General features: G+C 45.2%; 1 protein-coding gene across 1 annotated transcript; it reads right to left on the bottom strand.

Annotated features, from left to right (window-relative positions):
* Nucleotides 1–508: 508 nt before the first annotated feature.
* On the bottom strand, nt 509–24,393 carry fancc (FA complementation group C; the record flags this gene model as incomplete). Its single annotated transcript, XM_079754063.1, has 14 exons — nt 509–1,085; nt 1,502–1,714; nt 4,226–4,400; nt 5,662–5,764; nt 7,413–7,488; nt 8,266–8,365; nt 8,493–8,548; nt 11,201–11,357; nt 11,568–11,732; nt 12,282–12,346; nt 12,670–12,777; nt 17,845–17,939; nt 19,622–19,709; nt 24,208–24,393. The coding sequence occupies 14 exons, from the start codon at nt 24,391–24,393 to the stop codon at nt 921–923; spliced, it is 1,752 nt and encodes a 583-aa protein (XP_079610189.1). The 3' UTR covers nt 509–920.
* Between the last annotated feature and the right edge of the window lie 944 nt (nt 24,394–25,337).

Genomic DNA, 25,337 nt, shown 5'->3' with positions numbered 1-25,337 from the left:
GGGATCATTACCCATTGTTGTACACCACAATATCTACAATAAGCTCAACATTAACAAAGTCATTTATATATTTTGATGTTTCAGGCCATATATTCTCCTCCCAAACCAGATATCCAACTCATTTTGCATCAGTGCAACCTTTGTGAGATTTAACCTTTGCCCATAAGCTGATTTACTGATGTATCAGTCTTTAATGTAACATCCCTTTCTACGCATGTCAGATTGACTCAGATTAAAAACTCTACATTTCGGATGACATCTTTATCTTATCTCAGATCATGTCAATCTTTTAAATGGTTCTGTCTCCATATGCAAAAAAAAAAATATTGCTTAGCAAAAGCACACACAAAACAAACATTAACAGGTTTAATATATTTATGGATAAATACAACACAATGAAGACTCCAAAGATTGAATCCCGTCTAAATAAACTCATCCACTGGGACATGTAGCATCGGAGTTGAAACATCGGCAGGAAAAGTCATTCCTAAACGTAACGTGTAGCGAATACGATCCCTGGCAGCGTGACCTGACACAAGTCATGTTCAATTCAAAAGCACACGCACACAGAAGAAGAGAGAAACCCCGGGTCTCCAACCCATTACTCGCTGCTCCGAGAGCGCCTGCCTGTCAGCGGTGGGTACGAGGCGTGCTGGGCTTCGTACCGCAAACACAACAATGGGAGTGGGTGGGCTGGGACACGTTTCACAAGCCGCTTCCCGCCAGAGTGATGTTGCTCCGCTTGGGCCGTCCTCCGCTTTCTCCTCCGTGAAAACACGCGTCCCCGCGCGGAGCTGTCTCCTTTCACTCTGCCAAACACAGTCCCAAACACCGCCAGGGCGGTCCCTACGGGCGCGTGTGCCATTACAGGGTGTGTGGGGGAAAACGTGTGTGTGTGTGTGTGTGTGTGTGTGTGGTTCTCAGCAGGTCTCCGGGGCTGAGTGTGTGAGGGTGTCCCGGAGTGCTCTGATCCTCAGCTGACACTGGTGGGCGTGGCCAGACCAGCGGCCCTCCCCCTGCTCTCCCAGCTCCGCCGAGCTGAGGACGTACAGGGCCTCAGTGACTAGGTCACAGCGCCGCACCACCTGACCCACACACACACACACACACAGGACGGACACACACACACACACACACACACACACATACAGGAACACACATGCACACATAGGAACACACACGCACACACACAAAAAATAAGATAGTTACCTCCTCCTTGTCGGTAAAGATGAATGTGTGTGCATACATTGTGAACATGGCATCTTACTCCTATCATGTTTTAAAATATAAATATCCCATTGATTAGGTTCTTTAGCAAAGGATTCAACCCACCATAACCTGTGGTTATGGTGTCATAGTTTCTTAGTCGGTAAGAAACAGCCCTTCCTCCTCCCCCCCATCAATACAGAATAGTGACTTAAACACACAGAGTTATGGTCAATGTTCATCACCAGTATCACGTTAGGATTTCTCCCACATCATGGGGGGCTCGCTTCCTCACCGTCTGCACCACCTCTGACACTCTGCCGATCGGCTCCTCAGAGAGCACCGCCACGTTCACCAGGAGGCCCAGGACAAGCTCTGGAGCCAGGGGGCGGGGCTGTGCCTGGAGTGACAGGAGCTCCACCAATGACTGCAAAGGTTGGGATGCGTCGAGAGGCGAAGGACCCAGGAGGAGGGATCTCGTGTGGCCCCATGCCTCTGTGACACGTCCCTTTGTGTATTTTTTTTTAAAAAGTGACACATTTTAGATTAGGCACATCACGTTACGGTGTTAGCCTTTTGCAGACACTTTAATCAAATGCGACCGAGTGCATATTAGATGGATAACGGGGGCTAGGGCATCCTGCTCAAGGATGCCTACAGGTATTCTGAGCACATTAGGGTACAACTTTTCATCTGGAAGTCAAACAGCCAAACCCGACATGCAGAAAGCAGTTGGAAACGAATGTCTTCCCTGTGTGCCTCTCTTATATTAGATCAATAAACGGGGGGAATGAAAACAAGATGTGCGCGACCTTGAGTGAGGACGCATTAGAGCCAGGGTGAGTCTGGCTCATGAAGAGAGCCCAGGGAGACTCACAGTGCCCCCCAGACACACTTGGCTTGGGATCGATCCCATGTTGGCTCATTAGCACTCTCTCTCTGGTTGCGATAGACCCTGTGTGCTAAAGTACGCCTTTAACCTCGGCCCACCTACTTATCTAGCTAACTAGGCTCGGCCTCGCTAACTTCCTGTCAACCTCTCTTGGTCTCTCTCCCTCTCTTGGTCTCTCTCTCCCTCTCTTGGTCTCTCTCTCCTTCTCCCTCTCTTGGTCTCTCTCTCCCTCTCTTGGTCTCTCTCTCCTTCTCCCTCTCTTGGTCTCTCTCTCCTTCTCCCTCTCTTGGTCTCTCTCTCCCTCTCCCTCTCTTGGTCTCTCTCCCTCTCTTGGTCTCTCTCTCCCTCTCCCTCTCTTGGTCTCTCTCTCCCTATCCCTCTCTTGGTCTCCCTCTCCCTCTCTTTGTCTCTCTCTCCCTCTCCCTCTCTTGGTCTCTCTCTCCCTCTCCCTCTCTTGGTCTCTCTCTCCTTCTCCCTCTCTTGGTCTCACTCTCCCTCTCTTGGTCTCTCTCTCCCTCTCCATCTCTTGGTCTCTCTCTCCCTCTCTTGGTCTCTCTCTCCCTATCTTGGTCTCCCTCTCCCTCTCTTGGTCTCTCTCTCCCTCTCTTGGTCTCTCTCTCCCTCTCCATCTCTTGGTCTCTCTCTCCCTCTCTTGGTCTCTCTCTCCCTCTCTTGGTCTCTCTCTCCTTCTCCCTCTCTTGGTCTCTCTCTCCCTCTCCCTCTCTTGGTCTCTCTCTCCCTCTCTTGGTCTCTCTCTCCCTCTCCCTCTCTTGGTCTCTCTCTCCCTCTCCATCTCTTGGTCTCTCTCTCCCTCTCCCTCTCTTGGTCTCTCTCTCCTTCTCCCTCTCTTGGTCTCTCTCTCCCTCTCCCTCTCTTGGTCTCTCTCTCCTTCTCCCTCTCTTGGTCTCTCTCTCCCTCTCTTGGTCTCTCTCTCCCTCTCCCTCCCTCTCTTGGTCTCTCTCTCCCTCTCTTGGTCTCTCTCTCCCTCTCTTGGTCTCTCTCTCCTTCTCCCTCTCTTGGTCTCTCTCTCCCTCTCCCTCTCTTGGTCTCTCTCTCCTTCTCCCTCTCTTGGTCTCTCTCTCCCTCTCTTGGTCTCTCTCTCCCTCTCCATCTCTTGGTCTCTCTCTCCCTCTCTTGTTCTCTCTCTCCCTCTCCCTCTCCCTCCCTCTCTTGGTCTCTCTCTCCCTCTCTTGGTCTCTCTCTCCCTCTCCATCTCTTGCTCTCTCTCTCCCTCTCTTGGACTCCTTCTCCCTCTCTCCCCCCCCCCTCTCTTGGTCTCTCTCTCCATCTCGGATTCTCTCTATCTCCACCTCTCTTGGTCACTCTATCCCCAACTCTTTCTCTCTCTATATATTTATATATATATATATCCGTCCGTCCCCCTCCCTCCCTCTGTCTCCGTCTCCCTCCTGGTCATTTTGGGGGTCATCCATAATTAATCACCCCAGCGTGTGATCCGCCCTTTCGCCGGTCTATTCTGGAGCCCTGGGCACCGCCGGCCCCTCCCTGGGCCACCGACACCGACGCCGACGCCCGGCGGGTCCGTGATGTCACGTTACCATGTGACCCAGTTACCAGGACAGAGCTGGGGCGGTGGTTTGAGTGGAGCCCGCCCTACGCTCACACACCCTCTCATAAACGAGATTAGATTATACATTGGGACACAGAGCTAAATGCCTCCGACGTATCTGTTCTTCGGTTTACTGTGCAGTCTGTTTCTGATTGTGACTCCAGAGGAATAGCACGCCGTTGCCACATTCTGTTCATTGCATTTCGGCAGTAAAAAAAAAAAAAAAAGACTTAAGACCCGGGTTGTGATGGCAACCAGCTCCTGTCGTCATAGCTATTGTTATGTCTCATAATTAGAGCCTGAGCCAAGGCTTGAAAAATATATTGTTGAGATTACGAAAGTACATCAGTGTCTTGGGACACGGATGACAACCACCCCCCCCACACACACACTTTATAACCTATTTCAAGCTGCATTATTTGATTTTTAGCCACCAGAGGGAATAAAAGAGGCCCCTAGGCAATGTTAAATCAGTTATCATATATGGCAGAGGGCTAGAAGGATTAGTGTGTGTTTGTTCGTGTTTGTGTGCGTGTGTGTGCGTGTGTGTGCTTCACCAGCTGCAGAGTCCTGTGGTGCCCGCGGTTAGTGGGGTGGTGGTAGAAGGTCAGCAGCCATAGCAGCAGCTCCCGGTCCTGGGGCCCAGGGGCCACCAGCAGTTGGACAGCCACCTCCGCCCAGTGGGCACACTGGACCAGCAGCAGCCAGGCCTCGAACACGACTCGCTGACCCCTGCAGCGCGGGAGTAGTACGGCAGCCTCTCAAAACCCATGGAGAACCTCCGACCGTATCGTTTCTAAATAGACAACCGCCGCAAGGCTTTGCTTTGCGTTTACGACACACTGAGCTGAACATTTGAACTGCGGGGCCGTACCTCAACTCAACCGTCTCTTAAATGTGTTTTTACTTGCGCAGCCCCCCCCCGAGTTTTTGCAGTGCACAATGTTACAAAACGAGCGAGACAGACAGGGAGGCGCGGCAAAGGAGCGTGTTGAAAGGGAGTCAAACAGCTGCAAAGGCTAAGTGATGGCTTCGAGTAAGGAGAGGGATATGATCGCTCAGATTTCCTTAATGCGGACATTAAAGCTCTCCTCTCCCCCGTTTCCTCCCCCCTATCTCCCTCCCTGGGCCTTTAGCAGGTTTTATTGTGTGTGTGTGTGTGTGTGTGTGTGTGTGTGTGTGTGTTATTTCCCCTGTGTTCCTCTGAGGGTCCTCCCTCAGCGCAACACAACTCCCAGTGACCGCTCGCTGCTTTCCCATATTCGGGGGGCGTCAGGGGAAGGGGGTGTTCCTCCGGCACTCCAGGATGGGAGCGGGCTCCCCGAGAGCTGCAGTCCAAGAGAGACTACAGGGTCATCTTCCCCCTCCTTAGCAGAGCCATTATGCTCCTTCCCCCTCCATTTAATCGGATTCTTTCACCTCTTCTTTTGCCCCCTGCGCTTAAAGCGAGGGTAGGAGTCAAAATTTAGTTCAGAAAAAATCCCACCCCTCCCTTCAGGCCTCTCCTAAAACATGTGACTTGCTCACTTGCTTTAGCAACAGGTCTGCCTAGCATTGTTGGACCCTCTAGTCCTGTGCAATAGGTGTGCGCATGTAACCAGGTAGGTAGGAAGAGAGGAACTGCTACAGATACAGGATTATTTGCTATATTGGTCAAAGCAGTTGATACATAATTATGGCTGTCAGAATGTAGAAAGTATTAAACCAAAAATATAAAAATATCTAAAATAAATTGCCACCCGAGCTTTCAGTGGTTCCCGCATTTGTTTTCTCTCTGTCTTACTCTGTCTCTCTTTGTCTCTAATGAGTACTTAGAAGGAGCCGCCACCGTGATCACCAGGCCCTGGTTGCTGCCTTGCTTGAGGAGAATGTTCAACTAATAACTCCCTCAACGACATCCAGGCACCAGAATAAGCTTACATCGCATACACACAGCTGATGGCAGCCTGCAGGCTTCACACTCACATCCTCACTCTCTCACAGACACACACACCTGGTATCCGTGTCTTCAGCGCTCTGCTCTTCCTCCTCGGTCAGTCTCTGTAGGGATTGGGCGATCCAAGTCAGGTGATCCTTCCACGCCTCCGGTGGCATCTCTGGAGAAATCAGATTTACTGGAAGAGGCCCAACGAGCGACCGGAGCATCAATAAACGTTTACTCCTCGATCGATCACGATCGGTATAAATCAAAGCCGGGGAAGCTAATCATGTTGTTTGGGAGGCGGTGAAAGGCCACTGCCCCTTGCAATTGTGGATGTATTTGTTTTGTGGGATGACAGCATATTTCATCCACAGGGTACTATGTTTAAGGATTTAAAGCAGACAGACAGGCTCCAGCCAAGCCCATCGGCCTCACCCAGTCTCCAGCCTTGCCACAACCATACACGCTTCCATTCACATCCAGACTTTCTTTCTGTAGGGGCGATCTGCAAGGATGGAGACCGCAAATCAAAAATTCTGTTCTTGTGGCGGGTATGCAGTATAGCACCTCCATCGCACACGCTGCAATTATTAACTCTTGTCTCGGGGACACCATGGCCCTATATTTAACACCCCCCCCCCTCCCCGGGTCCAAGGAAAACCTTCTTGCAAATCTGAGCTTGCACCGATAGACATCCTTGCCATCTGCCATTTCAACATGTACATGTTCAACATGATATGTCACTGCTTAAATATACACCACCAACAATACACATTACACTGTTACAGATTGTTATACACCATACCAGCCAGGTATGCTTGAATGAATTAATGTGGAGTGCAGTGTGTGTGATTGTTAACATTGGGGCTAGTTACTAGTTGGTGCGTGCAACAGCCCTGAACACTGCCACAATCAAATGGTGGAAAGATTTTACTATAAGACAGCTAAAAGAATTCAGGGTTACATATTGAAACATTTGCTTGGCCGGCGGATCTTTCCACCCCGTCGAGTACAAAGACTAAATGTTCTAATTCTAAATGTATATGTTGGAGCCTTCAAACCAGTAATGAGCAGGAAGTCTCTCCGTCTGGTGTTTATAGTCCTATGTGGTTATATTGGCTTGGGATGGGACGTTATGTGTATATAAGCTTCGTTCTCCCTCCACTTCAGTCAAATGACGGCACTTCCCATTTCAACATCAAACACTTTTTGGAGCTGATAACTTGTATTCACTGGGAAAAGGCACTGGCCTCGGCTTTCTTTAGGCTCTTTAGAACCGAGGGACTTTGTCAGGACCCAGGGTTGGCAGATATTGTCTAGGGACGACACACACAGAAACACACACGGAGACACATGCACAGAGATACGCAAATACACACACAGAGTTGAAACACTAGTGCATGCAATATGTAAACCAAGACACACACACACACACACACACACACTGATTCATTTATATTAAAGTCGCAATATGTAACATTTTAACCAGTTCGTAGCTTAAAAATGACCTGGAGATATCTGAAGCCAATGCTAATCAATAGTTCATGCAAACAATGAATAATAAAATCGCAAATAGATTACAAATAAATGTAAATGCTGGCGAGCACGTACTGCTCTACTTCTTTCCAAGAATCTTAGGATGGACCCTTCCAAAATCCCCCCCCCACTCACGCCACCAAGTCAGCCAAGCTGTGCTAGTTCACGCCACACAGTTGCACAGCCAGTTAGAGTGGAAAGAGCACTGTTTTGAGCATTTTGATTTCTGAAAGTCTCCCGCTTGCTCTCTGGGAGGGGCCCGATCTCACACAGGAACGGTCACATACCTGTCGGCAGGACGACCATGGGCTGCAGAAGCTGTCGGGGGGTGTTAGGGAAGAACATCTTCATTGGTGCACGCTCCTGTGAGGCAGACAAAGCACCATTCGCTCATGGTACATCCCTTTAACCTCTTATTCTTTATATTATTGAAACATTTCTCTTTCAAATGATTGCCTTTTATTTTTCATGATTATCCTTAATGTTTTTTTTTATTATGTCAAGCACTATGAATGCTGTGTATATACATATATGTATCTATGCATTTGCCTTTCCTTACATGCAAATGCCTTTCCTCCCCATTTTAACTCAAACTCATATCACTCATATAAACCCTGATATCAAGCTCAGTAGGAGTCACAGTAGGCTAATTTAACACTTTTAAGACAGCCATTGTGGAGGAGATATAATGTGTGCTGTAGTCTAAAGAAGTGAGTAATAGCTTGTCTTTAGAGAAGCCTGAAATGCCATCATTAAAATGGTATCTATTGTCAACTTGAAGCATCGTCGCCATCTAGTGGCTGCTTGATCTCATGGGAAATGCCCCAGGCTAAATAACTCACTTTTCATATATAATTTCGACTGGCTGAAATGTTTTACTCTTGAATGACTCTAGCATCAATAAATCCCACAAGATGTAGATGCCTCCTGTCAGCTCAATTCTAGTCTCAAGGCTGTACACTAAATAAATTAATTTTCAACAATACTTTTTTAAACAATACAAATCAATTTCCTTTTTGGTGTGGAAATCCGTGCTCTGTTTGCTTTGGACTTAGTGGTCAAGAGATGGGATGTGGAGAGGAGGGGGGGGGGGTCTTTATGTGGTCCCTGGATGCACAGGGGGAGAGACACGGCTAGTACCTGAGGCTGGAGCTGGGCCACTTCCCTGAGGAAACGGCAGGTGAAGGAGTGGACCAGAGACAGTATCGGCGGATGCCCTCCTTCCTGCTGCAGCAGGAACCTGCATCACACGCCAATGCACACACAGACACACACCGTTACATCATTCAAGTTTGGGTATCACTGTCCCACTTTTATCCAGCCATCTGCCTCTTCCTGTAATACTGAAGCCACACGCATGGACCTACCTGAAGATGTCGTTCACAATCAGGAACAAAGAACAGTGCTGGGCGCATGCTTTGGGCTGAAAGACACAGAAATAGATATATTGGTTGTCTGTATTGCGTTTGCTATTCCCAGCTTGTTTTAAAGATACAATTTAAAAAGAGATCAGATTTGTTTGGTCTTCATCTTTTTTGCGAAAAGTGTGAGCTTTTCCTTCAATGGGGAAATGAGATAGAACATAAGTCCTGGCAGCAGGGGGTATTCAATGTGTATTACATTAGAAACATTGAATAAAAATGATCAAGTCTGAACTGCAAAATGGACCAACAGCACCCTTCTGTGTTTCTGTGCCGTCATTGCAACCCCTCCGTTGAATTGGGAGCTTATGCCGGGTTTCCAAATGCTCTTGAACTTAAGAGCGCATTCAAGGTAGCGAGTAAAGGGCATAAAATATAACGCAACAGCGCAGGATTATATACAAGGTATATATACAAAACGTTTCATATCTCCATAGGTTGGTAATGATATGTTTTAATATATTTTCATATTTTTATATTTTTAATATTTTATTTCAGTTGCGAATATCCGTATATGATACGCATGTGTGTGCATGCATGTGCATACGCATGTGCGTGTGAGTATGTAAACCATCACGGTTTTCCACTAGTTAAAACAGATGGTTTCTTAAGCATCCTTCACCATACCTCACCACCAGGTCTTCAAGGAGGCTCAATTACAGCACGCAGCAAACATCCTGTTTTTGGCAGAAAGCCCCAGGAAGTGAGTGTTTATTGTTATTGGGCCGGCATCTCCGTGGATCACAGGGGGAGGAGGGAAGGGGAGGGGACCTCGTATGAAGAATGTGGGCTTAATTTCACGTTTCCCATTTTTGATTGCACTTTAAACAAGTGTGGCGAGGAAGGGGGTTGAAGAAAAAAAAACCTGCCTAGCTGGTCATTTTTTACCTCATGGTTATAAATCAATGCACACACACAGACACACACACACACACACCCTTGAGTATGACGTTAAATCTGGTCCAATATGTCTGTCCTTGGGTAGTGGGAGTCTGTCCTTACAGTTCAGTCTCCATTACACTCTGCCCTCAGGCTCAAATCTCAATGAACGAATGAATGAATGAATGAATGAATGAATGAATGAATGAATGAATGTATGTGTGTGTGTGTGTGTGTGTGTGTGTGTGTGTGTGTGTGTGTGTGTGTGTGTGTGTGTGTGTGTGTGTGTGTGTGTGTGTACGTAAACTAACAAGCTGATAACAGGAGCCATCCTGTCGGAGATGTATAACAGTACATTCATGTAATGGTGATGGTGGGGCGATGGAAACTGACAGCCAGATACACACACACTCACACACACACAAACACACACACACACACACAATCTAAATTGTTTACAAAACTCCTCTGCATGCTGTTTCGGACATACATTCCCGATTACCAACTCTCAGAAACGTAAGCCGCGAGGATCAAGCCTAATCAGAGGGGAAGTCGGCTCAAACACAGAATACTCTGTGCATGCACTTCCTACGTGTGTGTGTGTGTATGTATACTTTATACTGTTTCCACATCTGTGCAAACCTTGCAGTACGGCCCCTTATTTGAAAGCGTACACGCCATCGGCCCGTACCTCTGCAGCAGGCCTCCAGCGGACCGTCACTTGGATATACCAGGAACAAAAACATGGCTGACACCGATGACAAACGTACACTCGCCAAAAACGCTTCCTTCACACATGGAGCGACGGCTGATTCTCAATCTACATCTCTCACGCAAATCCACCCAGTGGAAAAAACATGTGGCAAAAAGTCTGGGGCTCTCTGCTATTTTTGCTGACTTTTGGAGCGCTTTGGGTACTTGTGTCTCCGCTGTGTCAAATGACTGCATTCAACACATTAGTGTACTGTATGTTTATGGAGTGTATCACCACCACAGCTCACGCACATATTAGCTCCGTCATGTTTGTTGATCCATCTGCGGTCGGCTCTAATACTTCCCCGCTGTTTTTCCAAAAGAACACCAAACTGTTGCTGGGGCAGCCACAGCGTGACCTATTATTTCAAGACCCGGCCTGAAAATTCCAATCAATAGATGATTATCAGGGACTCATTGCGTGTGTCGGGGGGGGGGGGGTTGGTTTATGGAGCGCAGAGCAGGAACGGTCTTGTGACAGCAGGCTCGTTGGCGAGGCGAAGACGTGTTGCCTCGCCAAACGACGTGAGATTTGGACGCGCGGCAGCCAAATGATGTGAGACTCGTGCGCCACGGAGCCAGGCGGTGTGCGTCAATACAAATTATTCCAAGGGTTTCCGTAGTGCGCAATGATGTGAAAAGGGGGTGCAACGCTGTAACTAGTCAGTAAAATAGGATGAGGAATCGCCATGTAACTGCACTGGTTTCACAGTTTACAGAAAGGCTGAAAGTCAAACTGAAGGTCTATGGAGTGTGTGGGGATTTATTAAGTGGGACGCTTACATTTAAGACTGTTTATCCCAACATCTAACATTAAGGGGGAGGTATTAAGAGTTCATTGTGGCAGGGCCTCACCCACTTAACTCAATTTGTGAAGGTACAAACGTAAGGCTACATACACTGTATGGTAACTTCGGGCAAACTTGATCCTTATTAAGCAAATGGAATAGTTTAAACATCTGCTATTCATAGTAATACACATTAACCCTTTTAGAATACTTTCTAAGGCAACAGCCACCTACCAACATTGACTGTTCCAGCTGTTGCTCTATGATGTGGGGTGTGGGACATGCATTGCTGAGAACACAGTCCAACAAGCCCATCACTGCCTCCTCCAGGCTCGGGAGGCTGTGACACCACAAGGACATAACCGCCTCATTTTCCAAAGATAAACCATTTCTGGGAAGAAAAGAATACAAAACAGAAAAGGAATGCTTGTGTGAAGCTGTATAAGCATTTAATAACATATCACCAACGGTTAATTAACAGTTTACTAACGGTCTAGTAACCATTAGTTAGCATTAGTAAGCGCAGTAATTAACGTAATCAAATAAGTAACATAATTATATAGCAGTAGCATAGTGGGTTATCACATTAATGTTGTTGTACCTTAAATATGCACTGCTCACAGCATCCAGGAAGTCTTGGCTCAGAGTAGCCCTGAGACAGGTCGCTGCTCTCTGCAGCATTGTACCAATGAGAGGAGCGGCCTCGGGGCATGTGACCAGGGGAATGCAGGTCTCTGACACAGCCAGAAGGGTGTCACATGAACGCCTGCAGTGGTTTCATTCAGAACATCCAGATTAAATGTTGTCTTTGACACAAGTTTATAGGGCTTGTAACATGGCGACGCCACAATGCAATGAACGCCTCCATTTTGGAGGTATAGGAGCATAGGAATGACAGTTATTGTGTTGGCGACAATGCCTTTTTGGTAATTGTTCGGTCCTTAACCATGAAAGAATTTGTTATTATGGGAAGACATTGTTGTGTTTGAAACTGCCAAAGCCTTTCTCATGCTTTTTTCTCATGGCTAAACCAAGTTTAAGCCACAAAAGAATTGCATGATGCATTTCATGTACATCCCCTAATAACAAAGCCCCGTCGCACACCTTTCAGAGTGCTTTGCATTGACAGGAATCATATTTAAAAGACATCCAAAAAGAAAAGACAATAATTTTAAAGAGAAAGGTACAATACAAACTTTAAGACGGTGAAAGAACACATAATCAGTTCAAACAAAAATCTGCAGTATCTATTCATCTATGATTTGTCATCCATTTAACATTTTGCAGACACATTTCACATCAGCGTGCTCTTCACCTGTGACTTGGCTCACTGAGGCAGCTGCAGCTCCTCCCCACCTCCTCAGACAGATCCGACACCAGCTGATGGTGATAGCACAGAGGTAGTGTTAGAGTGTTTTATCAATCCTGGGGGGTAGTGTTAAGAGAAAATAGAATAAATACAATACAACACAAAGTACGGTATGCCAATAAAAATGTGCCTATCCCAAAAATACATATAAATAAATAAATGCAAAAATCTAACTTTGATAGAAAAACTTAATTTGACTGAAAAACACATTTATATTCAATATACACAGAGAAAACGGAGAGCAAACAAGGAAAACAATATGCATAACTTTAAAGTGTTCAAGGAACACACAGTAAGTATGGGAGACAGAGTGACCCTGTGACAGAGTCCATACCTCTTTGAGGACTTTGAGATGATAGCGTCTCGGGGGGACATTTGCGTGCTTCACTAGTATCTGGGTCACAGTGTCCTCGTCTTTCGTAGCCAGTTGACAAAGAACGCTCTAGAAAGAGGATCGGGGGGGAGGAGGGGGGATACAATGTTTGTTTAGTCTACGATTTTCTCCCAATGTGTCACGAAAACAGCAGGCGTGACTTTGATACACCCACTCCCACGCAATGACCGACTTCAAAGCTAATTAGTTACTGGAAATATAGGAGGCTTCTGCTATTGGTATCACATTGTGTAAACCACATGAGTCTTTAGAGCAGCGAGAGCTCTGAAGACCGGGGTGTATGGAGACCATGTGAGCGACTGCTGCTGCTATGTGATAGAGGTTGAGCGATGCAGTGCTTTTAACAAGAATAGCCTTCACAAGGGGGCCTCCTCATCTTATTCTAATTAGCTATTCAATTAAGTGGATTCTTTTCTGGGAACCGTTAATCAGGGTGAAGGAACTCATGGAGGGAACAATTGGGAGGGAGGTAATAATTCATAGTTGGAGCCTTAGCTTACGGTTCACAAATCCTGCGTCAAATTGTCAAGGAGGAATAATTGGTGATCCTCTACTGCAAGCGTTTTAATAAAGTTAACAAAGAATAATGTAATGTACTATTTTCAGGACAATGATTTTACCTGGAGGATATACTATTAAAAGTAAGAATTCTAATAAATCCCTGGACCAACAAGGAGAAAAAGAGGGGTTGGAGAATACATGAATATATGGAGCATTGGCTTTAGCTCTGCAGGTCTGGCGGGTGGAGGAGGAGGAAGGCGGAGGACGTGGGGGTGGTGGTAGTGTGGTTTCTGTAGCCAAGTTCTACAGCACGCAAGGATTGCTTACCCTCCAGATAGTCTCTGACAACCAGCGCAATCACTACCATCTGAGCTCCCTCTGAAAACCCTGCACATCCAAGTACATGCACAACCACTCAAACACATCCCACCCTGGCCATGGAGTCGTGGAAGAGAGAGAGAGAGTAGAGGTAGAGCACAGATTGATTAGACAGTAGAATAAATGAAGACAGAGAGATGAAAGAGAGAGACACACAGCATAGAGAGAGAGAGACAGGGTGTAAGAGAGAGAGAGAGAAAGAGCACAGAGAGTAGAGAAACAGATCTGAGTGAGGGAGACTCCTTACAAAAATAACCTTGTCTATCAAATGACATAACAACCATTTGCAAAGATTATAAAAGCAAGGGCATGGCAAAACCAGAAGTTGAATGGATAGATTGGGGGCACATATTTCAGGTCACCAGTCTCTCTAATCCATGCAGGTTTTTAGTGTGGGGAAGAACGGGGTCGGGGTGGCGTCGGACACTCTGCAGGCATCAGATCAATCCCGCTATAAATGTAAAAGTGAAACAGAAGAGGGCAAAAAACATGCGCTAATCAAGGGATCGTGCTGGGCCTTGATGGGTGCCTCGTCCTGCTGTTAACAATTACAAAGCCACGGCGTAATTCTCCCGAAACCAATGAAAGAACTCTTGTGAAGCCTCAACATTTTAGCTGAGCGCAGCAGAGGGGGGGGAAAACAAAAACAAGAAGATGGTGAGGGAATGGAGCCCGTTAAAAAGGAGAGTGAGACACGATAATGGAGGTCTGAGGGATGAGGAATGATACGCAAAAAATCACGGATTTTGTCTTTATGCCGACTCGGGTCATTCCATCAATGCTCTTTCCTTTGAGCATTAAAAAAAGAAGCAAACCACTATTTTTCCTTGAACTAAATGGCCTTCACAACAGTACATCACGGTCGATCCTCTTTCTCCTCCCTTAAAACAAGCTGTAAATCACGAGAAGAGGGGAGAGGTCTAAGACAGATTTATGACACTGGTCACCGGGCCACACAGAAGTAGAGAAGGCTGGCGTGCCGTTCCCCCTCCGCGAACTGCAAACCCCAGAATACCATCGGAGGGTCGGAGTCAAAACAAGAGGCGTCCCAAGGCACTGCTCCAAGAGACTGCCTGGCCTACAGCAGTTGGCTCTGTTAGATGCACAGAAAACACACACATCAAACTCATCGAAAGATAAAGCAGCACACACACACACACACCTCAAACCCCCTCTAATAGCGCAGTCCTCCTCACACAGCTTTTATGTTCACCGCGACCACACCGTGACCTCGCTGGCACCGCGGTGGTCCCAGGCTTCTCGTGTCAGATCCGAGGGAACACGACGATTAGACCTCAGAACATGAGAAGCACATCACACTAAACTATGGCTGCTTATGACAGCACCCTTTGAAAACACAGCGACGGGAGTCCGATGGTGCGAAAGATGAAGAACAGACACCAGAGACGGGACAGTCTGAACCAAAAACGGACCTCCAAAAGCTACAGGGGAATGAGAAACGACATGTAAAGAGGGGAAAGGCACATTCAGGGGAATGGAAACCTGGCAAATGATATGTGTATCTACATGTCTATCCATCTATATGGAGAGGGAACGGGACAAAGAAAGAGAACAGACAGGGAGTAACAATGTATCACAGTCCCACTTTGTTCCAATGTTCCAAAACCATCAGACAGTGGTAGGTGGTCCCCACAACAGTGTTTCTCTTCCAGTCCCTGCAAACTTGAAACATATTCTGTGGGGCTCGAACATATTGGGTATTCGAGGGATTGCTTCAAGTTCATTTACGGTATGCTCCACCACGGAAGGCAGGTGCCAACGGTTCCCTGTTTCCAGGCTATGCGAGGGGGCTTAGGACGCCACTTAGCTCCAGACTGTCAACTCATTACTCAGGCAGCGAGACAACAATGCCCAGGGAACCAGATCAGATGGAGCTAATCGCAAACAGGCCGCATTCTGCATTCCAAGACGAGGGGCGCAACAGTGCGAGCGCAACAACAACAACATAGAGGGAGAGCAAGAGAGGATCGCCCCAACCAAAACATCTATCCGTCTCCTCCATGCTCTCAGACTAGGGTTGGGTGAACTTTTGCTTTTATTTTCAACTCCTGTATTATCTGAATACAGGGCAGCCCCACATTGAGAGGATTTGAAGAGCCGGGGGAAAGGGAGAAGGCTCTGTGGTTGAGCACCACCTTCTGAGAGTATATTCAGACTTTACATGTGTATGGGCTGATTACATCCTAAATCCCAATAGTGAGGCTGACCAACTTCATAATGCAGCCAAACCCATCTGACGTATACAAAGTTGATTATACATCCCAGGGACTGGGATGCATAATCTGTGGTGCAGAAACATGGTAATATATCGTTAGTTAGCAGATATCAGATATATCACATATTGTTACACACACTAAGCTGTATTTATTGGATTTGGTTTGTTTTGTTACAATTTGGCCTGAAGCCATAACAAAACAAAGATCTAATGACTATATGCAAACTGTTCCATTAACCCAACAGATTAAATGCACAAAGACACCAACATAAATGCTGTGTGTGTGTGTGTGTGTGTGTGTGTATGTATATACACATGACCCACACAGACAGGCTCATACTGTGCAATTTGTTCACCCTGCATTTCCATATAAAAGAGCTCAGATTGACTTTAAACAGCACTGTTTGAATTATAAAACATTCATTAAATGGAAAATAATCTAAAGAATGTAAACAACTAATCTTGCAGAATTAGTTCCCTGTTATCATGAGCCATCTGATCAAACGCTGGAAATGGCTGATATCTTCTTTCCCTTCTCTCTGCATTCCTTTTGTTCATACAAAATAAAGAAACTGAAAGTATGATTAAGCTGCCAATTTTGTGGCCCTGGAACCACCAAACAATTCAAACTGCTTTGTTATATTTAAGTGTAGGAAAAAAGCCAGACTTATCTCAAGAAGCACTGTTCACCCTTTTAATCATCTACTCCTTTCATAGGAGGAAGAGACGCGGTGGTTACTCGCAGTCCTATTCTAAATTAATTAAGGCAGAAAGGGCTAGCAGCCAAGAGGGAGTGAATAAGGTTTACTTCTTGCCTGATACGCAACTACTACTTACGACAGCAGACACCTAAAAGATACCACTGACAACATGAATAAACAGGACGCAAAACGCCTCGCCTACGCATACGTCATTCATCAGATGTTTTATAGAAAGCAATTTGCAATTGTAATCTTATGGACAGGAACTTGCCGGGATATGAGTTTGAATTATGAAGTATTAATGAGCAGATGGGGGTTACGCATCTTGTTTCCAGAGAACCAGAGATCAGGGCTCAACCCCAGCACCTTCTGGATGATATTCAAACACGCAACCAGTGGGATGCCTGCTCCCTAATTGAATCAGAGCTCAAGAAGCTCTCAGAAACGGATGGGACTATTTAGCCACAAAACAATAACACAAGAAACAGTTTAATAAAAGCTGATATAGGTTATAAAGTAGAATGAAGCCTAATAAACTGTGTTTCTAAGTATTGTTAGGCTAAAACGTGGAGCTATGCTAAAAAAATCTTTATACTTTGGGCCATAACAGTATTCCTGAATTTTCATTTGGGATTAATAAACAACTATTTAATCTTATTAGGCATAAATCCCTTACATATTTTTTTCCAATTATTTGGCCTTTACAGGATTCTCAAGCAACCTGCTACAGATTATGTAATGCTGCGTGCAGAACAATGTTATTGTAACCAGTTCAACACCGAAGATCTTCAGAATGTCAAACTTGCCTGATTCATCGATGGATGAATGTATTAAAGTAGAAATCGAGAGACAGCAAGGCTGGCGTTGATGAAGACGTACTGATGCATTTGTGTGTCTGGTTCTGTTCAAGCCCAGGCTAGTGTTGGTTGAGTGTGTGGAAATTGCTTTCTCATGCTATGGTCGGGTCGGTCCGGGTTTGGGTAGAACATCATCACGCTATGGTTGGGTTCAAAGTAACAGGCCCGATTAATATCGTAAAAGTTAAAATATATAGACAATGACTCTTAAGAGAAGGTTTTTTCTTCAAGCCGATCCCTCGTAAACAAAAGCATTTGTTCTGAAAGCAAAATAAATGGAATAATACAATTGACAAAATATGATTAATCTTTCACACAAAGAAAAGTCAACCAAGTTTTCCAAATGGCCTTAAAAATCTCTTAATTGTTGTTTATTGGCCTAGTGCACCAAGACATCATGTGTGCTAAGACATACAAGTGTATGAAAACGTATAACGCTTACCCGTATCCACTGGTTGGCCTTTCTCTCCACAGGACTCCCTGGGTCATTGGAGTATAGACTCCACATACTCTGGAGCAGCAGCCTACGGCATACAGCTGGACACAGAAGAAAACCACACAAGGACGAGGGGATTAAGCACCACATCCAGGTTTCAGCAGGATGTAAACATGAAGATACCAGAAAACGACTTTGATGCCGATGCCCCATAAGGTGAGCTTTGGAAACAGACGAATCTGTGAGCTCATGTTTCCTTTGCTCTGGCATATGCATCTGGCCCCCTCCCGCTCAGGAAGATTTCCGGAAGGCCTGGCCCTTTATGATCACAACCGTTTATGTTATATGGGGAGAATTGCATACAATGACTGTACAGAACCTAAAGGGAGCCTTAAAGTCGAGGAATTTTCATAAACAACCAAGATGGCGGCCGCTGATGTGTCAAGTTTAGTTTCTCTGATTAGTGGGAGGTTTATCAATCGAATTGCATCCAGAGGCATTTTGGTCATTGTCCGTGGATAACACCCCTTATCGAAAGTGAATTGAGAGGTTCCAGACTAATACGTATTTGCAAATAAGTCTGGTGAACCCAGGCTACCTTAATGCAGTACAGGTCATTCATCGGCTTTAACCCTAGAAGCCCAACTACACCAGAGGCCATTCCAAATCACGACCAAATCCAATCCAAAACTCTCATTGCTATCGTCTCGTGTCTTGACTCATTAAGTCGTCCAGGATGAAAGGAAGCAGGTTATATCTACCTATATCTACTAAAAAAGTGAATCGTCTTTTTCTGTACAAATTCACATTGTACATTTAGTTTCCTCATACCAAAAAGTAGTTTGTTTCGGAACCCTTCCAGTGTTTATGCAGCAACTTATTTCAACCTCAATGACTCATATTCAATTTTTTACAGTATTTCTGCGACTGGGTGGGGATTGAGTGCTTATTCTAAAGCCTTGTGTACATCTCCGTTTCCTTGGTGCTCAACCCAAAACATTTTTTCCCCCCTGCCTATGATCTGACACTTAATATGAGGCATTGACTTCATACTTCTATCCAACAGTGGGGGAGGAGGAGCCTACTTGTAAACATCCTTGAGCAAGATGCCCCCATCTCCTTTATCTGTATCTGCCTTGCACTGCTGGTTTATTTGAAAGCTAAACTGGCAGACTCACACCTTGGATGGGACACCAGACGGTACTGGGAGAGATGTCGGAGGGCCAGAAGGGGGTGCTCATCTCTTTGGCCTATGTAATATCTAGAGTGCTTCAGGACAGAGACAGGGACTCTGTCCTGTGGAAGAGCACAGTCTTTAGGATGAGACGTTAAACCGAGGTCCTGACTCCCTGTGGTCACTGGAGATCCCATTGCACTCAGAAAGTTGGGGCACAAACCCTGTAGTCCTGGCCAAAGTCCCAACCTGGCTCTTGTACTAACATGGCCACCTCATCATCGCTCATTGGATTGCATCCTCCCCCACCTCTCCACTGTGACAGCCAGTGAGTGGTGAGTGCTCAGGCATATTGGCTGCCGTACATCACCCACGTGGGGGCTACATACTGGTAGTGGATGAGGTGTGATACTCCCCACACACACACTCGTTATGTAAAGGGCTTTGAAAAAAACGTTACATATTGCAACTACTTATTATTATTATTATTATTATTAATATTATTATTATTATTATTATATTATTATAAGTCTCCTCCATGACTTAATAGTAACAGCAATAGTCCCAGTGATGAGAGAGACTACAAATGTCCAGGGAGGGGGAGCTCACCGTCAGCAGTGACATGGGGCATCCAGCATAAGCGACCCAGCAACTGGCCAAGGAAGGGTAGCTTCAGCATGGCTTCCGTGGTAGAGCTCTGAAACACAAGACATGAGACAGTAACAGTAATGCATGTGAACGTCAGGAAGACAAATTCAAGCCCTGGCAGGTGACAATACAATACAATATGAAACTCTCTTGCCTGGCTGTGTGTATATGGGGCGTAATTGGGAACCTTACAATTAGCGGTGAGAGATGAGAGCAGAGTACAGATTGACAGTGGAAGAAAGACTTAAAGTCAAGATTATGTGTCCAAATGGCCTGTATGTCAATTATGGCACCCATTGCACTCCTGCCCATCCCTGGGAGGAGGGATCCCCTTCTATGCGTTCATTCTCAAGATTTCTTCCTTGCTGATTAAGGAGTTTTTTCTTGCCCTTGTGGAGCCTTGGGTCAAGGGTGGTGTCATACATATTTGGCCTCTTAAGCCCTTAGAGACTGTAATGTCGATTAAGGGCTATACAAATACAATTTAATTCAATTGAATTGTCCTTGTTGATTCTGCTGTTGATCTCCTTACAGGCCTAGAAAAGTATCCAACAAGGTCCAGCCCGTATCCCAACCGTTTCCTAGTTGTAACAGTTCATCACCTGTTTCGGTCAGTGTTCCGCAAAACACTCAACATCATTACAGGACATTGTCCATTATATGACTACATTAACCATGTTCATAAAACAACCAGATGTGCATCATGGGACTTTTATGTTACCTTCTTTTATGGCAGAGTTCCCACCCTGCTGACCATGGTGTGTGTGTGTATGTGTATGTGTGTGTGTGTGTGTGTGTGTGTGTGTGTGTGTGTGTGTGTGTGAGAGAATGCGTGCATGCGCAAGCACTGTCATACATATGGACATGAGGTACCGTACCGGACACATGTTTATGTTTGAAAGTATAGATTATTCAGCCCCATACCGAAAGCACAATGAACCAATTAAAAGAAAGTGACAGCACAGCTTCAAGGCAGAGTGCGGGTAAACAAACATTTTATAACACAGTGAAGCAAAAGCCCAGGGCCAACCAAAATCGGACATATGCCAGTTTTAATTGAAGCAGTGTGGCGTTGCAGTAACAAAGGGGGCTCTGGCTGTTTCACTGCCGTAGACACAGACAGCGGGGGCTGCGGTGTGGGAAAATGGCAGGATATGATAGGTTGGCGATGAGAAAACCCTTAAGTGATATAATGACCCCTTTAGCCAGAACCATCTGGGTTTTAGAGTATGGCGATTACATAAAAAGTGTGGGGTCTTATGGGAAGTCTAGTTACTGTCCTGTGGGTTCGGGTAATGTGAGAGGAAACGGATTCGCAACAGGATTTGGGTTGGTTTTGTTTATCGCTTTTTAAAGAAAGAGAAAGACAGGAGTGGGTCAATGTGTCAGAAAGAACCACAAATGACTGAAATCGAGGAGAGAAAGGCAAACAAAAAGTCTGATATGAAAAGAGAAAAGGATTCCACCTTACACTTGGAAAGCAGTAGGCCATGATGTGATAAAGACAAACCAGGGTTTGTTTAAAAAAAGAAAGAATAATCGTCCCACTAGCAGTTAACAGCTTTGGGCTTCAACAAGTTAGCCAGATTGAGTTGAGGTACCGTAAATGGATGAGGTCACCAATAATGGGAAGTGGGATTGTAATAAGTCTTCATCCGTTTCAATGGATGCCCCATCCATCTATCACTGCAGTATACTGTTGACTCAACACTGTCTGCAACCCTATCCTTCCAGTGAACTTCCAGCACATAAGCAGTGTGTGTGTGTGTGTGTGTGTGTGTGTGTGTGTGTGTGTGTGTGTGTGTATGTTTGTATGGATGATGCAGTGAGGGAGGAATTTGTATTTATTGTATTACTTCACTTTTGGTTGCACATGACTGTTTATTGTTACGGTAAATGTGGTATAAGATCACCAAGAATGTGCAATTCTAAAAAAGAAGAAGAAATAGATTATTGTTGACAATCAGTGCAAAGTCTCTATCAAAGACATGTCTGGAAACTTACATTGAGCTTTAAGAATAATGGAGAATGGATGGAGATTTGATTCAAAACAGATGGCCAGAAATGAAGCTGCTCAATGTATGGTGGCCACAGGACATGATCATTCGAAGACAGAATGAAATAGAGAGATGTTACTGACACTGGCTTATGTCAAATATCACTCTGGGATCAGTCTGCTAGCTCACCACCAGGGAGGCTCTAAATCAGCCTACCGACATGATTGATGGTAAACATTACTGATGTCATTATACCTGTATGAGTATGGGAAATTTAGGGACATCACATAAACCAGTAGCGGTATGACTTATGAAGCTTTTAAGCAGCAAATGTTGCTGCTTAAAAATTGGGTTTGACTTATTTTGACAAATGACTAAAACAAATAACTGATTATTGAAATGATAATGAATTTCGTAGCCCTGGTTTCTTTGAATGGGAGAGATAAAAAAAGTCCTTCCCATAAAGACCCCTATCCAGGAAGCGAGTCTCTGGGTCTGAAAGGTAAATATTGCCATTTTTTCTACCGATGAGACACTCTGCAGCAATGCCAAGTATTAACTAACACTCAAAGCATTCAAAACGTAGTCTTTAATGACAGTGTCTTTTTGAAGTCCCAGTATCTCCCGAATCGAACAAATAAATTCAACAAAGCCTGTGTCCATTCATATTGAACTACAGCACGATCTCTAAAGGAAAGCACGCTTAGCTGATGGGAATGAGGGTCTGAGCAGACACATGCACTCAATCAGGGGTCAGAAGGGGCAGAGCTCTGCCGGGAAACCAATTCTCATTAAAAATATTCCACATCACACCTCCATCTTTAGGCTACAACTATACAGACACCATACATTTTTTCATAATTAAACAATGCAAAGCTCTTCTCAATGGAGGATTACTAGGTACAGTCAGATTGTGTTTTTTACGAGGGGATCGCCGGTAAAAGGGATTTGCATCAAATTAAGGAATGTTACTTTCTACCCCCCCACCCTTGTTCACTCCTTGCTGCCCAATTTTTCTCCTCATTCATCCATGACACCCATATTGACACCTCAAGATCGTTCACAGCTGGACTGATGAAATGCTTAGAAAGGTTTACAAGACTCCATAAGACACATGGATCCTTCAAGGCTTGAAGGATCATCGTTCATATGCCGAGCGGTGTCACCAGTTGGTCAGCAAACCTGACCAATAGATTGAGATTTAATCCAAGAGACACAAGGAAGGGATCTGAACTGATATTTTATAACCTTTCCTGATAATATTGAATGGGTCTACACATGTTTTTGTATTTTTTATAATCAAAAAAACATGCCTGTCTTGGAGGAGACAAGCTAAAAGAGTAGACTATAAAGAGGAATTAAACAGACTCGACAAAAAATAAACATTTCCACACACACTCTGCTAGCTGGCCCGTCATCAACGGCTGCAATCGTCAATACTCTAACCTGACCCCTTAACAAGACCTGCCAAATACAATCCAACCAACTGGATTACAACTTTAGTTAACAGAACAGACTGCAATCAAACGCTTGGATTAACACTGCAGAACTAACAGAAATAAGATCTCATTAAAAAGGAAAAAAGATAAGTAAACCATCTTAATCAGAGAGCAACCAGAAGCTATGAGAGAGAGCTGCATTGAGAGCCAGAGAGAGAGATAGATAGAGCCAGAGAGCTGCACGATCTATCGAACACTGGAGGCTCACAGTCCTTCTCTCTCCCTCTCCCACTTCTTTAGGTCCACTGCCCCCCTGCTGCTGTTGGATTCAAATTTGTTGGACTTGATGCGGGGATACATCAGGTTAGTGCTGGAAGTCCCCTTGCGGCTATTACCTAGCTAACTCAACATCGCAGCGCTGCCAACCAAACACACATGGCCTCTTGGCCAGCACAGAGTGGCCTCTGTTACCCCAGGCCGAGCAACGCTGGACGGGCGCTAAATGTCCCGGACGAGAGAGGGAGGGAGGGGGAGAGAGAGTGAGAGAGAGTGAGAGAGAGAATGCGTTTATTATGTGCCAGTATGTTTATGTGTATTTGAGTGTGTGTCTGTATGTGTGTCTAAACGTGTGAGTCTGTATGTATGTGTGTCTGTGTGTATGTGTGTCTAAACGTGTTTGTGTGCGTGTCTAAAGATGTGTGTGTGTGTCTGTATGCATGGTTGTCTAAATGTGTGTGTGTGTGTGTGTGTGTGTGTGTGTGTACGTGTGTGTGTGTGTGTGTGTGTTTGTTACTTTGTGAGCAGATGTGTATGTGTATTTGTGACCTGCCCAGTGGTGTTTATTATAGTTTAGTACATCGTTAATCAGATGACTCTTCGGCAGATCTGCTTTTTAATTAAGGCAATAATGCATCACATTCAATAGGTTTCTGACACACACACACACACACACACACACTAAAAGAGCCTTTCAGTTATACAATTTACAAGTAAAGATGTCAATGGAATATGAACATGAAAAATTTGATATTTTATTATGTCAGCTTGCAAATAAGGCAGTGGCCAACAGAAGCTTCCAACCCTTTCCTTCATAAAAACCCATCTCCCTCACCATGTTCTGAATGTGTGTGAGCAGCCATTGGAGGAAGTCCCGGAGCCGGCCCAGATTAAGGCAGGTGTCCCTCTGTACCTCTGGACCCCCCGCCATTCCTTCCACTGCTTTCTCCATCCAGAACTGGACCTGCTGGTTGTCCACCAGGGGCACCACCAGGGGTTCTGGGCCCGGCAGTGAGGCCATGAGGTCTCCCCTGTATTGACTTCAGCAGCCCAACCACGGCCAGATCACCTCTCTTCAAGAGCCAAGACAATCCTAGGAGAGAGAAACCGCAAGACAGATTTTTTTCCACTTGAGGATTGAACTGAAAAGATTCAAAATCAAAGTTATAATTCTTACCATGACAATTCTTAATTTATTCAAGACTTTTTTAATAAATGTTCAATTGAATAACCAGATTAAGGTATACCGATCATTGGCCTTTGCAATTTAACTCTTAACTCTTCCTTTAGGTTTCTAAGCAGGTCACAGTTCACAATACAGCCCACAGCTGCACGTTTGACCCTGTGAAGCTACAGCATGTGTTCCAACCCCACTTTCTTTCTATTGTTTCTAGGAAAAAATAAGGAGCAGAAAGCAATAAGTGTAGATCAAACCTAAGTAGGCTAAGCCTTCTCTGATAAGCCTTCACTACAACAACCGCATAATCACACTTTTAAGATGGGGAAAGAATCAAGATTTCAACTTTCCAATCTGGCCCTATGGAGAACAAAGGTGCATTCTTCACCTTTGATGAAGACGAGGGAAAATGTGTGTTACAACGCTCTGTATGTCTATAAAGTGTATGTGTGTATGTATACTGTTTACTTTGTGTGTGTGTGTGTGTGTGTTTTCAGCTATAATGACAGGACTGTGTGGGACACCACAGGGTGGTATTATTTACGATCACATCGTTATGCGCAACTCGTTTAATGTCTTGCCATCATCTCTGCTGGAAAGCCCAGATGGCTCACGGTTCAACCCAATGTGATAGTCTTGAATAAAGGGGAGGGGGGGAGTGTCTAATTAGGAGCAAACAAGGAAGACCTGCAAGGTGAATTTGCATCATCAGAAATAATCATATGAACCATGTCTCTCTCACACAACCACACACACACACACACACACACACACACACACACACACAC

The sequence above is a fragment of the Pollachius pollachius genome (genome assembly GCF_949987615.1).
Source record: "Pollachius pollachius genome assembly, chromosome: 1".
Lineage (NCBI taxonomy): Eukaryota > Metazoa > Chordata > Actinopteri > Gadiformes > Gadidae > Pollachius > Pollachius pollachius.
Note: the sequence above shows the minus strand (reverse complement) of the source record. Positions and strands in the feature narration are given on the sequence as shown.